This window comes from Neodiprion virginianus, chromosome 6 (genome assembly GCF_021901495.1).
Source record: "Neodiprion virginianus isolate iyNeoVirg1 chromosome 6, iyNeoVirg1.1, whole genome shotgun sequence".
Classification (NCBI taxonomy): Eukaryota; Metazoa; Arthropoda; class Insecta; order Hymenoptera; family Diprionidae; genus Neodiprion; species Neodiprion virginianus.
This window is the reverse complement of record NC_060882.1, coordinates 1,254,213-1,270,803: the sequence shown is the minus strand read 5'-3', so window position 1 is coordinate 1,270,803 and position 16,591 is coordinate 1,254,213. Positions and strand designations below refer to the sequence as shown.

At 47.1% G+C, this 16,591-nt stretch overlaps 1 protein-coding gene across 11 annotated transcripts in view; it reads right to left on the bottom strand.

Moving 5' to 3' along the window:
- LOC124308237 (neurogenic protein mastermind-like) overlaps positions 1-16,591 on the bottom strand; it is a 125,818-nt gene that overhangs the window by 42,564 nt on the left and 66,663 nt on the right. For 3 of the 11 annotated variants that reach the window (XM_046770771.1, XM_046770772.1, XM_046770773.1), the window contains exon 1: positions 9,036-12,971. The exons of the other annotated variants lie outside the window; for them this stretch is intronic. In XM_046770771.1, coding sequence (XP_046626727.1) covers positions 9,036-9,041 — 6 coding nt within the window. In that variant the 5' untranslated portion in view covers positions 9,042-12,971. Of the gene's footprint in view, positions 1-9,035; positions 12,972-16,591 lie in introns of those variants that run through there. 11 annotated transcript variants of the gene reach the window in all.

The window sequence follows — 16,591 nt, the reverse complement described above, 5'->3', positions numbered from 1 at the left end:
TTGGACGTATAGCTGAATCCACGGAGCGTTTCATCATTAACCATTATAATTGAACGGCTGCATCTCACAGATTCGCGTTTCAAATCGATCTTAAAAAGCAGTTACTGTTTCGTCCGCTTCTTATGTACGTATATACACGGTACGTTGCATGGCGTATGCCGTGATATGCGGAAATTCCTTCCTTGCGTCGTAAGGTAAAAAAAAAAGATCGGTAATTATCACCGACGATATGTCCTCGAAATTCCAACGATTCCTGGCGATGGAGTTCTTCCCCAGTGTTCTAATCGATTCATTGCGAATCATTGCGATCTTGAATGATTTCTTTGATTCATCAATTTTCGCAACAGTTGGAAGTTGGTTTAAAAAGTCAACACGTCGAGGACTGTGTCGATTCGAGGTTCTGTTATACCTGTTCTTAAAAATTTTCTACACATTACTTGCGATGAATCGGTAAAATTCAAGCTTTTATACCTCGTGTATAAGTTGGGAAGAAGCAAGGATGGCAGACAATTAGAACGATAATCAGCAAGTTATAAATATACAGGCTGGCATTCTCACGCATTCACATGCAGAATTATTCAAGACCGTCGGTGACAAACTGAGTGAGACTCTATATCGGTATTTCGATTCTAAACAGAAGTCAAATTCCGGAGTATCTCGCATTATCATTGTCTTCAAACGGACGCCACGAACCTGACGTTAGCGTTCTTATTCCTGGCCGCAAATAAATCCAAAAATTCCACGTCGATCGTTCTCTTCGTAATATATCCAGGCTCCGTGTTTAGCCTGCTGTAACGGCATCGCATCGACGGGCCTTCGCGCCTCTGTCGCAATGGCGCGAAGTCAACGACGCAACGCGGATTGTTGAACCTGCAACCGAGGGCGAGGGAAAACGGATCGCGAAGGACGAAGGGCGAGGAACGAGGAGTAGGTGCCCGGTTACTCGAGCCGACTCCATTGTCTCAGGAAACGAGACGCAGGGAACTGCTAAGGCGAACCGCTACACGGCGAAACCGAACCTAACTCACGACTCTTCGAAGGTCTCTGATGAGTGCAACGAATCCCTGTCACAGCCCAACGCCATCGTGTGTGTATACATATATGTATGTACGCCGGTTTGTCGCATCCTCGTATTAGTTTTCTTCGTTGTTCGTCGGTAATTCCGTTGTAAATAAATGTTACAAGTAACGTCTTCGCCTTGCGTGTTGCTTGTGCGACTTTACCTGTCGAAACTAACATTTGCGTAATGATCGAGCGCTTGATCGTCTGTCTCGTTGTCAGCGAGAAGATTTGCAGTTTGCGCCTGATTCCGTGCTGCGTGTACACGCGTGTGCTTTTTACATTCGTATCTTGCGTCGCATAGGCGTGAATTGTGTAACTGTTGTACGCGAAGAAGAAACGGCGGAAATCGAGGAAGGAAATACGCGTTAAATTTTGTACACGGGTTTCTTACAGAAATTCTTTTTTCTCGGTTGAAAAGAGTTTGTTCTCGTTGAAGAGGGAAAATTATGTTAATCCAAGATAGTGACGTGCAAATATATGAGTAGCGAACGAACCGGAAACTCGGTGTAAGCTTCGTCCGTTGTACAGATAGAGAGTAAAACTGGGCCAGGCAAATTCCTATCGCCGCGCCGTTTGTTCGTTTCCCGAAGCTCGACTCACCCGCGATTCGTAATGTCGCTCGGACTTCGTTAAACCGATTTTTACAATCATCTTTCTCACGGCAAACACCGAACGAAAGATTATTGTGAAAATGATATACGTACAGTGCGCTCTGCCGATAGTTTGCTTTTCTCGGAAAATTATTCCGCACTATTGAGAGAGCGGACTGTGTTATGGAATGTGAAAATTGTTGCAATAAAAAAAACCAAAAAACAAAAAGAAAGAGAAGAGTGAAAGTTATAGACTTGTAATGATATGTCAGCATGAGAATTGCATGCATTCACTAGGCGTCTTAATCGTGGAGGGGAGAGGGTATCACAAGGCGAACTTACATGTCTTATAGGAACAATGGCGAAAAAAAAATGAAGAGAAAATGACAACAGACGATAAAAATGTTAAGGATTGTGAAAAATCATCGATTCCAACGAAGGGATGACGATTTCTACACGTCTGCAAGCTGCATACCTATTAATATACTGAGTAATTATATATATTTAATAACCTTGTTTCGACAAAAAATTTGCCATTTTCCATCCCGCGCGGGCAGACAAAACCGAGCATTCGAACCGATCGAGGTAAGTAAAGCAACCGACTCGTGCTCGATAGATATAAAAGGTATGTACATATATCGATTTGCACCGCGTCCTTCAAAGTTTCCGTCGTCGCATTATACGGTCCAGCGCTGCAACTCGATAAGATGTTGAGGTTTGTCGCTAAGGGGAAAACGGACGATAGAGTCGGTCGATTAGTTCGTTTACTTGTTTATTTTCTCGCTAGTACTTTTTCTCACTTTTTCGTATTCCCATCCCGTTCGTACTGCGATTTTTCGACATATCTGTCCGATCGCAATCCAACTGCAGCGCGAGGATGGATCACCGATCGTCTATCCGACGCCATTGGTACTTGTAATGCCAATTGCATAATCCGTGAGGCTTGGTTCGAAAGACGTGCAGCATGATTTTCAGCAACAACGGAGCTAACAACGAAGGAGAGAGGAGAGGAGAGGAGAGACTCGCGGAGTCGGCCGTCAGTTTCTCGCGTGGCCGGGCGTGTAACTCGGCGCTATCGAAAGACCTTGTTTCGATGTTTACACGAGCAGTCGTGCCGGATTACGCAACAACGAATATCTGTTGCCGCCACCGCTGTACTCCGTTTCGATCGCGTACGTACAAATCGAGTTGCGTTGATGTGTTGCAGCGTATAACTTTGTACTGCAATCAAAAACCCTGGGATAATTATTATTCCCGAGGTGGTCGAGACGCGTAGAACGTTGCACGTACCTCAAAAGAGGAAGGGAATGGAAATTTTAGCGAGGAATTTGTTAAAAAGTGTTTCGTATAAAATTCCGTCGTTATTTCGAACCTCGTCGAGTTTTCACGATTTCAGAGAGTCTCTCAACTTCTTTCATACATATATTTATCTTTTATTTTCGATTTTTTGGAAAAGTTCGATCGATTTTCATTATAATCGAGTTACCCCTCACGACGAATCGCTATAAAATTGCGATACCACTGAACAAAGAAACGAACAGTGCTACGGTAAATATCTAATTTTCTCATTCAACGTTCTTCTCGCAGATATTCTTAGCCTCTCTTACACACACGCGGCACATACACACACATATATACCGTGAGAAAACATAAAGGCGAGTTACACGACGACCCACTTGAAATTTCATCATTATTTCACTTATGACACAGTTACGTTGGTGGTGCAGCACAACGCCGCGGCGCGCGGCAGCTGATGCATACCTACAAGGCACTCGCTCGTTACGCGCAGATAACCTAGCGGATAGACGGATAGACACACGCACGAGCTTGCAGGAGAGGGTCCTCCTCCTTCGTTGATACGTATTAGGTATACCTAACAGGAATTGCTCGAAAGCTCGAAAGATCGATACATACGTGACAGGGGAGCACGCGATAAGTGCACGCACACATCCGCGCAGGCAAGAGGTGTTTCGTAATAGTCGGAGGGTTCCTCGGGTTTGTTCAATAATCAATTCTAATTAGCCTCCCAACTCGATTTCTGCCGCAGCATCGTTTGCCCGTTGCCTGATACCCGGCAGCAGCAAAGGGGAAGAAAAGCCGGCGGCTCTTCACCCCGGACAAGGGCTGTTGACGGCACGACGTCGGGGTAAGAAAGTTTTAAAACACCCGCCCCGCCAGGACCAAACAAAAACCTGCGATACTAAAGCGACGGGCGAGGCAAAGGATCCTCGGAAAGCCGGTGGGTGTCCCTCCGCATCCTGCAGGACAACAACTCGACAACCGGCCCTCGACGCGGCTCTTCGCTTAATCGTGGAAATCAAGTGGATTCCTCCAACTTCACCGCCCTCGGCGGCAGCGGCGGCGGCAGCTATATGCTTCTGCGGTTTATGAACGGGGTGTTCCAGAATCCTCGGAACATCGTCCCGCGGAAGTGATATTTTTCAAAACACATTCTTTGTTTTTTTCATAAGCGGCTTTACATCCGAAGCATGAAAATTTTTATGAATTCATAAATCTACGGAAAGAAATGCGTTAAATATTCTCAATTTTGAAAAACAATTCTTACATAATGTATACAAATATATTGCAGTTACGATTGAATGTCGCAAAAACTTCACCGGCATTGCAGTATCTTCCGTACATTTATCGTAGCTACAACGCCACGGATTCCATCTTGTGTTTTTTAAAAAAAAAGAGAGCAAAAATGTTTATAAAAGATGTTCTTTCCGGAATTTCCGCAAACCTCCCTAATTAAAGTATGATGAATATGCGTGATATAAAATTGCCAAATATATAACACATATACATGTATACGTATGTATACGTCTATAACGTCGAGAATATCTTTGAGCTGCAGGGTCAGAAGATTAAAGGGTATTTGGAGTAGTGGCGAACAAGAGCCGTTAACCCGAGCCCAGCGGGCCGCCGAGCCTCGTTCATTGGCGTAAAGCGTATCGGTGTCGGTGATAAACTGGAAGCGAAACCTCGATCAGCCTTCCGGGTGGAGAGCAAAGGGAGTCAGGAGGAGGAGGAGAAGGAGGAGGAGGGAGGCGGCGGTAGGGATGAAGGAAGAGGGGGAGGGACTAAGCTCTAACCAGCGGCACGACGCACCTCCGTGACCTTCCTATCGATCTGCACGCGACGGGGAAGAAGAGGTTTCGCACCCCTTTCCGCTCCCGCAGTCAACTCCCCGGGAAACGGAGGCGCCGCCGCTGCGGAGAGATCCTGCGAAAAAGGCAGGCGGACATCAGAGCCCTTAACCGGGTGTTCCGCAACCGCCAGGGTCGCTTTGCCTCTCTTCTCCTCCTTCTTCTCCTCGTCTGCGGAGAAAGAATCTGGAGAAGGCGATCCTCCGCAACGTCGCAGCGTTTCGAGGCTTAAGAGAAGGGAGGAAGGGAGGGAGGGACCGATAATACGTTTTTACGACTCCTCACGCCGAAACCACCGTCGTATAAGGTCCCGGTTTTACGTCGCCACGTGGGATTCCGACCTCGCTTTTATGCCCGAGTACCGAAGGAGAAAACGCGACCGTCCGTATAGAGTTGCGGAGGAGTTTCCGGCTGGCGGGAAAATACTACTACACACCAATCAGCCAACATCGTCGAGCGGAAGATACGCGGTTGGATAAAATAATCGCGAGAAGAAGAAGAAGATGAAGAAGAAAAATAGTGGTCCTAAGCTTATTCGTGACTATCACTTTCCCCGGATAAAAAATAAGGTAGAGTGGCACAGATTAGGTATTTCCGGAGACCGCGTGTAAACGTGCGGACATTTTACGACGATTATTACATCACCGCGCGTCTTTCGCGGTTTGTTAATCGTTCTATCTTCGACACCATCGATTCTTATCGAATGATGTATTATTATTTCTCTTACCTACGGAAAAAACTTTATTTTCTCTACTAAGAATATAATGCGCGTGTAATAAAATTTCACTTCCAGGATTGCAAACGGTGGGAAGAAAATAAGCAGAATTTACTCAAAACTGCGGGTGAAGAGGGACGCGTCAAAATTTTCAGTAAAATATACCCATGTCAATTATAAATTTTCACTATAAATATAATAGGAGGGTTTACTTTGCACACAGTGATTTTTACTGGTTCCAGAGTAAATTCTGCATTATACGAAGTATATTTTGGCATATAAATGAAAAAAAAACTGATGAATTCCTGCTCTTTTATTCTCTCCGTGTAATCTAAAGAAACGTTACAAACATTATTCACGAATACGGTGTGATTATATAATCTGTAAAATACACCCTTTCCCCGCAATTCCTTCGCAATATCGTATTTCCAGGATATTTGCGCACCGCGAAATTTCGTCCGGCTCGTTGAATTCGCGCGCGGATCGCATCCCACTGCCTTCCCCGAGGCGAGCCTGCGCGAGGGGGATGAAGCGAGGGTAAGAGGGATCAATCGTAAAAGCGGCAGGTGCAGGGGACGCGTTCTTTCAAGTTCCCAATATCCTCTGTTAATTTCGAACGTTCATTTTACGTTCATTTATCGCCGCTCTGTGGGAATCGACGCGCGGATTTGGATTAATTTTTTCGATTCTCGCTTTCGATCGCATTACAAAGAAATCGATATGCGTGTATCCGTTTAATCAGGGCGAACTGTTATTTTCCGTCACGGCGATAACGTCCTCGGCTGAATGCAGGATCAAGGATGGACCATGTTGGGCTGGGTCAGGTTATACGAATGCATGGACGAAGCGGAGTGGATATCAGAAAGGAGGTAGATAGGGTAAGACGCGATCGACCGTCCGTTACTTTTCTACTTACTTTACTACCATCAGCGTGCTGGTCGATGGCGCGACGAAGAGGGATGAAGGGAGGATCGAAGGGTGGGATGACGGAGAGAAAGGCGAGAGGCGAGAGGCGAGAGGCGAGAAGCCGAGATAGAGGAGAAAAGGTTTACTTCCCTCGGGATAATAAACCCGGGACAGGAGGCGGGCGGCAACGGCAACGGAAGAAAGAGACCAGACAGAAATTTCAATTGCGCTAAAGGCTGCATCGTGAAAGCTATCCGTGTGCAAATGCTAGGGTATTTTATTTTTTAACTCGTTTCTTTTTTAAGGTGCTACTCGAAAAATTTGTCACAAATACTGGAAAAGAAATTGTCGTAAAACCTGCCGGAAGTAAGAAAATATTTAGAGGTCGTAACCAATTATTTTAATGATTATTATTCATTTTTATATGTACACCTTACGAACTTGTGCATATCAGTTTATTATTTCCATATCGTGGTCCAATTAATCATTGTTTATAAAAATCTGTACTGAAAATGAAATAGGGACATCAAAGTGATGCGACACTCTTCTTTCCGTAACAAAAATTGCTATCCAAATTTCTTCGAGACGATTAATCTTTCGGATAAAATACTAGAAAGGCCAACTGTGAAATTGTTGGGCGCGGTTTGCTGTTGATTGTTGACCGATTAATTTTACTGCAATACGAAAAAAATAAACTAATAATAAGCCCGGAAGGTGTAAACATAAAATAAAAATAAAAATAAAAAGAATATAACAATAATTGGTAGGGACCTCTAAATATTTTCCTACCTCCTCCACGTTTTACGACAGTTTTTTTTCCAGCATTTATTACAAATATTTCGAGTAGCGCCTTGAGAAAAAACAAAAAAGTTAAATAATGAACCACCCTGATATATACGTTGCATAATATATATACGTGAATTTCACGCGACTTGCCGATATTTAAAATACAATTCAGAGATGTTAATATTTTTTTCTTCCTTCGAAATTTTTCAAGCTTTTTGCTAAGTTTCCAATTTTGCGTAGGCACACGTGCACCCACACTACATACGGATGCGAACGTTCGTCGATATTCGTATACTTCCGTCGGCACTCGGGGTGGAATAACGCCCGGTATAATCAAATGGTATAAATAATTTCGTCGTTTCGGGACTCTATCTCTCTATCTCCACTCGCGTGTTGTACTTGTAACGCGTTACGGTGTTACGGGCGTCGACGACGACGACGGAGCAACGCGACGGTGGTAACGCAAGTGAAAGCCTCGCGTTTTCCCGTATTATTACACCCCACTCGTCTCTCCTCGTCAGTCCTTCCACCACGATTATAACCGACTGACTCTATGCCCGGATTGCGAATCCGCCGCAACGTTAACGGCAGAGACGGAATCCCTCCCTCCGTCTCTCTCTCTCTCTCTCTCTCCCTCTTCTGCCGTCGTCGCCCGTCACAGAATGGGATTGAAGCCCAAGCTATCTATACGATCAGACGCCTATGTACATACATGAGCCCCAAAAATATCGCAGTCTCGTTTATACGTTATTACACACTCGGTAAAATCATTGACTCAGGGGTGCTCATCGTCGATCATTTTACATGCAAATTTCTCAAGCTCGTGGCAAGCTTTGTTATTATCAAAATTTGCCAGTTTTTTGTTTTCTTCAACTTTTATCAGATACGGGAAGTCTAACCTTCATTTTTTAACGAAATTCGTAGTCGCGATTGACGGCAAAAACGTTTAGAAATTTGGTATGAAAAATAATATCAAAGAAAATAGAAACGTTAACAAACACTCAAGATTGATAATTCTTACAATTTCAATTTTACTTGTAACAGAAATCAGTCCAATCGTGAAAAGAAATGTTATTTCACAGTGGACGACGATGTTTGCGTGCGTGTGTTTTCTTGTTTGCAGAAGCTGCATCATTCGGTACGAAGACTGCAAATAACCGCGTATTCGTAATCATGGAGGTATAATTACCGACACAAATGCGTAATAGAGTATATCGCGATGGTAAGCGTCCTACCGCAAGGCGAATTTCACGATGTGTGTGAAAATTGTAGCAAACTCTTCAAAGCTGAATAAATAAATCCCTAGCTTGTCAAGTTTGTGTTCGGTCTATATCATCGGAGAATGTAAATATATATGGAAACTGTAGATTGCGTACATAAAAGTCGATAATAGCTAGATAAAAAGAAGGGAAAGAAACAAGAACCAAATGAAAACAATTTCGAATTATCAACCGCGTGTCGTGTCAGAGTGGATAACAAGTGTCCGCAAGATCGGCAAGAAACTTTGTCTCCACCAAGTGAGCGTCGTTCGTGGCAGTGGAGGGCGAACGGGCGGCGTGCGGAATTCTAAAAAAAGAATCCGATATCCCGCCTACTCCTTCGATTCGTACACACCGCACGAGAATCCAATGTTTATAAATTGTTTGAAAATCGCACAGACCTTTCTGCTGCACAGACGTAACGCAGGTATAACAAGAAAGAATTTCCACAGAAGTGCGTGGCGCGCTTGCGCAAATTGTTTAAGCCCAGTGAGTGAGTAAGTAAATAAATAAATAAATTTATACAATGAGATTATTTATTTTGCACAAGTTGAATCAGCCGACGTACCATCATTCCAGGTGATGTCACGGCGTATCTTTCTTTCTGTCTCTCTCTCTCTCTTCAAACGGTCACGTGTCGTTGTCAATTTTTGGCGTGCGGTGAGGTAGACAGAGGCTTTCTCCTCACAGAAGGGGCGCCCGGGTCGGAGGCCCTGGCTGAGGGGGGGCCACCATCCCCCTCACCGTCCACTCGTCGCTGCTCCTTTCTTGATAAACTTGCCAAACTCGCCGATCGGTGCACCACTTATTTCGCGCGATTGAAATCAATTGTCACCGCGGTTTAAATATCGCGGAATCGGCGTCGCACGTACGTAGATATACATACATATTATTATTGTTATTGTTATTATTATATATGAACAATTCACACTCCCGTAGTCCTGTTTACGTTTTGTCTTATTTTCAACGAAATTTAAAGGTCATTGTGCCAGAAACGGGAGGGTGCTAGGAAGAAGAGGCGGCCCCGCGTCCCTGATACAGGAAATCTCTGATATTGAGAAATGCCTAGCCGCGCGAACGCGCCTTTAAAAAAACGCGCCAAAGTATTCGCGCTTTTGATTTTCTTGTCCCTTCGAATCCTTGTACACACACACACACACACACACACTCTTCTCTCTTTCTCTCTCTAGCGGAAGATCCTTTTCGATAATTATACGATACCGTTTTTATCTCAACGTTTATTTCTCTCATTCAAAGCCCGAAACTACGCGTTTCTTAGTTTTTTGCTTTAATTCTCAGGCGAATGTAACCGCACTTCCGCACTTTCGCACGGCAACGCTAACCGTAACAGTGCACCAATGACAGCATTGAAAATGTGCGCAACTTTCCGTCTCCTCGACCGCTTTTCGCTTTTCGTTTCTCCTCTTCGCTTCACCGCATGTGGTATAAATTTTTGAAAATCGCGCGCGACGCGACTTCCCGACGTTCGTAGACGGCAACAAAGCGGAGCTAAACGGGATCCTCGCGTGCCGGCTGCCCGGTAGTAACACAGCAGTTCACTTCACGGTGTCCGATGATATACAAAACTCTCGACGACGACGACGACGACGACGACGTGTCGCGATCGTCCGTCCCACTTGTCTTCACTCTACGTACGTATACCGCAGCTCGGCGTGGTTCAAACTCGCGCGCGTTTCTCCGCGTCTCTATCTCTCATGTAATTCTATGCACGTGTTACGCATCCGCGCATCGAACGAATCGAAGAACTCCGATGCAGCTGCAGCAGCGGCGGACTTGTAACGTAGATTGTCGGTATTTGATACGTATTACGTATAATGCAAACAAACGTACGCGCCGACGAGCGACAGAGAGAGCGAGTGTTATTTCTCCTTCATGTTTCCCTCACTCGTCTCGTCGTCATCTTCGACCGTTCGTTTTCACGCTGATCGCGAATAAAAAAAAAATTCTTTCGTCAAACGCGGATAGAGGAAGCAAAGATGTCGAAAATAAATGTCTCTGCTACTTTGGTACTCTCTTACACTCATTCACTCACTTCGCACCGCGTTTAAAGTCACCCGAATCGCACGGTGTATTAAAATAATTTCAGCGACGTTGCCAATTTCTCCGTACCGCGGTGTGCATTATACGCGCAGAGCTGTCACTTTCACCGTTTCGCCTCTCTCACGTATACGTGTATATGAATACACGTACACGCAACCGTACGTATTACAATAATTGCGATCGCCTAGATCGGTATAATCGTATCGTTCGTATATTAGCGCGGGATTTTAAACGCGCATTTTTGTCTCGGTTCTATTCCTGCTCCAATTACTTTTCTTGTCTTCATTCGTTTGTTCGTTTATTTATTTATTTCAACTCGAGTCCGTCGAAATAATCGCGTGCACGTCACGTAAGGCAGTCTGAACACCGCAGCGATGTTGCACTCTGGTGACTTTTGACCCACCCACCGCCCCCCCGATTCCCACTTTTCACTCTCCGCACTCACAACTTTAAAAGTTTTTTTTCTCAACGACGAACTAACGATGCGACCGAGCGATAACGAGCGGACAGGAGGCGAGTCCCGCATGCAATACGCACTGATAACCAAAGAGCAGTCTCAGTCTCTCTCTCACTCTCACTCTCACTCTCACTCTTCACTCGTATTGTACTTTTCTCGCGTTCAAGAGTAAGAAGAAGGCGCACGACGTCGTCGACGATAATCACCTCTCGCGAAGAGATATCTACGTACGTATATATACGGTGTAACGTACAAAACTTTTCCCGTACATGTCACTACGATGAATATTACATATGTCGTATCGTTCTCGTTTCACATACACTTGTGATGAATCTTGTTTACGCACCAACTTGTTGTTGTTTTTTGTTTACTCGGGAATGAATGCCTGCAGCCAGTTGGCGATGCGGTTTAATCGCTGGCTCAATTAAACATCATTAGATATGCGTATACGCTTGAAAAGTTCCTCGATAATTTTCCGCTTTCGATGCTTTCTTTTTTTCTTCTTCTTTCATTCACTCTCTTCGCGTCGGCCAGACGTTACAATCGCGCATTTCAATGCGTGCGGATTCGAACTTCTTGTAATACGACAATATATACGAATAATTATCATACACCGTGCTCGATGATGCGATGTTCGAAACGTCAACAGGTGGGTGATATCGGCTCGTTGGCCGTTTACAACTGGTTCGTTTCCTATATCGATTCAACTTTGTATTTCGTTTTTCTTATTTATTTTTCGTTCTTCTTCTTATATCCTCAACTTCTCGAACGATAGTTTCGCCGTACTTTGTCCTCTCCGTCGACGACACGTTTGTTCGTTGCTCATGTCAATAATCGTCGACAAGGTGGGGACCAGAAACGAAGAGAGGAGAATTGACGAATCGGCGTGATGGATTGTAACGTAGAAGGATAACTGAGAGCGCAAGGAATTCGGGTGTATCTGGTAGGTATATCGGAACACTGCGCGGGTAAAATAACTGTTATTACTGTAAGCGTAGAGGGTGTCAGATCTGCGTCGAGGAAGCAGCCGAGTCCCGCGGTTCTCCTCCGAGTCAACTATTTCTGTCGAAGAAGAAGAAGACGAAGACGATGTCGAGGTGGAGGAGGTGCAGAAGGCTGGCGGCGGTGGTGGTGGTAGTGGAGGAGGAGGAAGCGACGGAGGAGGAGGAGGAGGAGGAGGAGGTGGAGAACGTATTTAGACGTCTCTCGTTGCGATGCGGTGCCCCTTTGTTTACAATACTCCTCAATCAAGATCCGCCGTTTCGCCGTTAATACCTAGGTGCCGTTGTGGTATTTCTAAGTATTTTGCACTTTTTAATTTCTTTCTCTCTCTCTCTCTCTCGATCTCTTTCCGACACAGAGTCGACAACAAACTCGAATCAATTTCCTTCGGAATCAATTTCTATACCCCTGCAGTGTTTATTCAGTATATTATATAACGCCTTACAGTTGACAACCAGTAACATTGTGGTGCATCGATCGTTCTATAATATACATATATATATATATATATGTATATAAAAATATATACATATAGCGTCGGATATGTCCTTCGATGCGACGAGAGATCCTCCGACGATCTTACCGTCCGATGCGATACGAAGGGCAACCTTCGTCGGTCACTCGGTAAGTAAGTCAGTGAGTCAGTGAGTCGGAGAGACGGACAGACAGACAGACAGACTGACGTGAGAGACAAGCAGCACAGCGCCCAAGCAGCGCGATGCTCGCCCTGTCGAAGTCCGCGAGCGATTGACTCGAACGGCGGGCTCTCGCGGCCAGCGGCACGCGTGCGGGGGTGAGGCGGACCAGAGGGGCGGGCGGGGGGGCAGAGAGAAGAGGGATCGACGCCGGCGGCGGGGAGACGGAACGCGGATGGAGGGGAGGGTGGCGCGTGCCACGGCGAGGCGGCAGGTGAAGTGCGCGTGCCCGGAAGAAATCTTCCCTCCTGCGGTATATAGCGGGACCCCGTGGATCCGGTGCGGGGGGCTGCTGCTGCTGCTTCTTCTTCTTCCTCTTCTTCTTCTTCTTCTTCTTCTTCTTCTTCTTCTTCTTCTTCTTCTTCTTCTTCTTCTTCTTCTTCTTCTTCTTCGTCTTCTTCTTCTTCTTCTTCTTCTTCTTCCTTTCACTTTTCACCCCTTCAGCCTCCTCTTCCTCTCTTTCTTCTTCTTCTTCGTCTCGCACGGTGACAAACTGTGCAAATACCGCGTTGCATAAAAATTCAATGGAATGTACGGATTTGACGATACGAGGATGACGATGCTTCTTTTTCATTCCGCGATTCACGCCAGTCAATTTTCCCTTCCTCCTCGTTGACGGGAAGCGGGCATCCACCCCCTCGCATCGTTTACAAACCAAGTTTCCTTGTCTGTATATGTTTATGTACTCGGGACGATGACTCGCCAAGATTCGACTTGCGTATACAACGAGGTCGAGTTGTTGTTTTTCTCTTTCTCTCTCTTTCTCTACCTTTCCTTCGTTTCGTTTAAAAGATCATATTTCACGTCGAGTTTACTACGTCCTCGCCTGATGAAGAACTCTTTCCTCCCGACGATATTTCCGACGCTTTGTCAATCGGTATCCAGACGTCTTCCGTTCGTACCTTGGCAATTTCATCGTCGCGCCTTCGCCTCTTCACCCGCTATCTGATCTTTGTTACAAAAATATTTGTGAAGATAAAATGGCTTTCTCCATACACGACCACCCGTTCGAGTATCAATTTATTGTTAGTCGGTTGCGGTCGTCGATCAACGTGTAATTATCCACCAACGGAAAATGAAAATTACAAGATCGTACGGTGGAGGTAGGAGACAACGAATGTTTCTCCGAGAAATCGATCATACACCGCGCGTCTGTGCGCGAGATGATGCAAGTAAAACGAAACAAACAAGAAAATCGAAAATGAAAATAACACTAAACGACGAAAGAGAAAGGAATAAATAATTCACTTGTTGCGAGGCGCGTTAATACCGCGTGTACACGTTACGCACGCATACGGAGGGTAGAAGGTATGGTACACATACATACACGCGAATGTACACACGGCAGGGAGCGAAGTTCCGCGCGATACGACGACGACGACGGTCGGGTTTCTCGCTCGAGGCGGTGTGTATCAAAATCAGCTGTCAGGCGTCGCACGTGGCTCGCGACGTACCGAGACGCCAAACGCCGTCAGCTCCTCGATCCAAACGCAGCGAAGGGCCGCCAGCCACTGGCTCTGATCGAGTCTCGACGACTCTCCGGCGGTGGCACCCGACGAGCGCCTTTCTCCCCCACCGCCCGTCGTCGCGGAGCGAAACGAACCGCCTTCGTCGTTCCGCCGTCGGCCCGGCTATCGCACGTTATACGTTTTACACGCGGTGCAGCGGACGCACAGAAATTTACCTATACTTACGACACGAACGCGCGTACCTAGAAAGTCTCTCCTCGACGCGCACAAGCGCGCAATCGCCCTGCGCCACGGCGCTGTTTGCTACCGCGCTCGCATCGCCGTCGGAGGGATGCTCCGACGGGTTACATGTCCAAGTGGCGTCGCAAGGGGGTGTGAGTTTCTCTTGCGTGGCGAAAGGAGGAGAGGAGAGGAGAGGAGAGGAGAGGTGAGGAAAGAAGAGGACCGACTCGTACGATTGTCCGCACGCGGCCGAGTGCAACTCCTCGGAGTCTCCGTTACAGAGTCCGGTAGCTCTGGGTCAGCGCCGTGCGTTCCCCTCTCTCTCTCACTCTCCCCCTCTCTCTGTCGACCCCGTCGTGAACCCATATCTCCTCGGCATAGCTGCGCCCCGGTTCGGCACCGCGTTGTTATACGTGTGTACCGTGATGCCATAGGAGTTGAGTTAAGTTAATCGTAAGTCTGGTCGAGTTAGCCGCAGATTATTACACTTGGGGGGGAGTGGGAATTCTACGGACGTTCTTTTCCGTCTCTGGGTCGCGTGTGTGGATACTGTTACGCACACGATTGCAACGGACGAAAGCGGTCGGTGGTGTAATAACCTCGAGGAATTCTCTCGGCCTGTAAAACAGAGGCGCGCGGCGGACCGAGTCTTAACCGCGCCCTGCGACGCCCGCACATCGCATCATCGGTCGGCGCACCGGCTGGCGCAACGCGCGATCCGGTCGACGAGGGTCGGCCCGACGCCACCGACACGCTGCGCTGCGACGTTGCGTCATCGCCGTTTCACGGCCTCTATCGCGAGTATATACCCTTCTTCTACTTGGACTTGTTCCTCCTGCAGCCACGCATCTGTCCCGCCGCCGCCGCTGCGCTGCTCCTGCTCTCTGCCGGTCTTGTTCCTCCGGTGCATCCAACAACCGACGACCACGACGAGACTACAAATCCGTCAGTGGTTCTCACTGGGAAACAATCCTGATCCGAGATAAATATCGAAGGGGATGGAAATCACGGCACGAGTCTGCGCTCGATTCTTGATCGATATCCGAAGCTCGAGACTCAATGAAACTTGTTCTTATGTACGGTTTTTCATACCTTTCACGGGGCATTTGTGACACATAATTGAAATTATTTCGATATTCAAGCAGCGCTACTATGATTCCGAAGACTCGTGTAATCTGGAATGAACACCGGGCTGTTAAAAATTTATTCAAATCCACCACGACTAATTGTAAGCTTCAGTGGAGCCGGTATAATAATCATCCAATTAAAAAGAACTGAAGGAATAATCAAGCGAGGCGGTACCGATCACACTCGTCAAATGGGTATAATAATGGTACACAGCAAAGAAAATCGATCCCTCCGTGTCTGAAGCAAAGCGGCAGGGTGAAAGTTTTGCAGAGAAACAGGTACCGTGAAACCTTAGAACGGAAAGAAGAAGTAAAAACGAAACGGAAAAGGAATAAAGATAGAAAGAGATAAATAACAGGAAGGATGGCAGGGTTGGTGATGAACATTTCACGGTTATCCCAGCCGGCTATTAGCCGTTGAAATATTTCCAGTCCTCTGCGCACTCTCGCAGTTTAACACGTTGTACGAAGCGAGCGTCGCTGCCGGTGCTGCTGGTTCTCAGGCAGCGTCGACGGCGTCTGCACGGTACGTCACAACGACCGTCTGATCGATCTCATCGAGCGAGGGCCAGAGGCGCGCGCCAGCCGCCAGCCGCCGCCGCCGCCTCCACCCCCGACACCCGACGGCTGATCCTCCCTTCGCCATCCGTCGGCCACGCTGGGGAATCCGTCCAACATTTTGCGTTACATTCCAACCACAGCCGACGACCCAAGTACCAGCAGAAGCAGCAGACACCGTGCCCGTTACGTTGGACCGACGACTGATGTGCGACGGCAATCTCCTCTCCTCTCCTCTCCTCTCCTCTCCACTCCTCTCCTCTCCTCCCTTCTCCCCTCCCCTCGGCCATTCCCCTTCTTTCATCTTCATCCGCGTGGTCTCCCTCGCTCTCTTCGCCCCCTCGCGTCGACGGCCCAGCGAGTTTTACGCGCGGTTAGAAAATAACCCGCACACTCGGTCATTTGCGCTTGCCACTTTATCGCGGGCATGCGCATCGCGGAGGGCCGTTACGCCTCCACGTCCCCCTCGTCATCGAGACGCGCGCCTCCATCGGCATTGTGTGCCGGTCCCATTCCCGCACCAACACCATTCC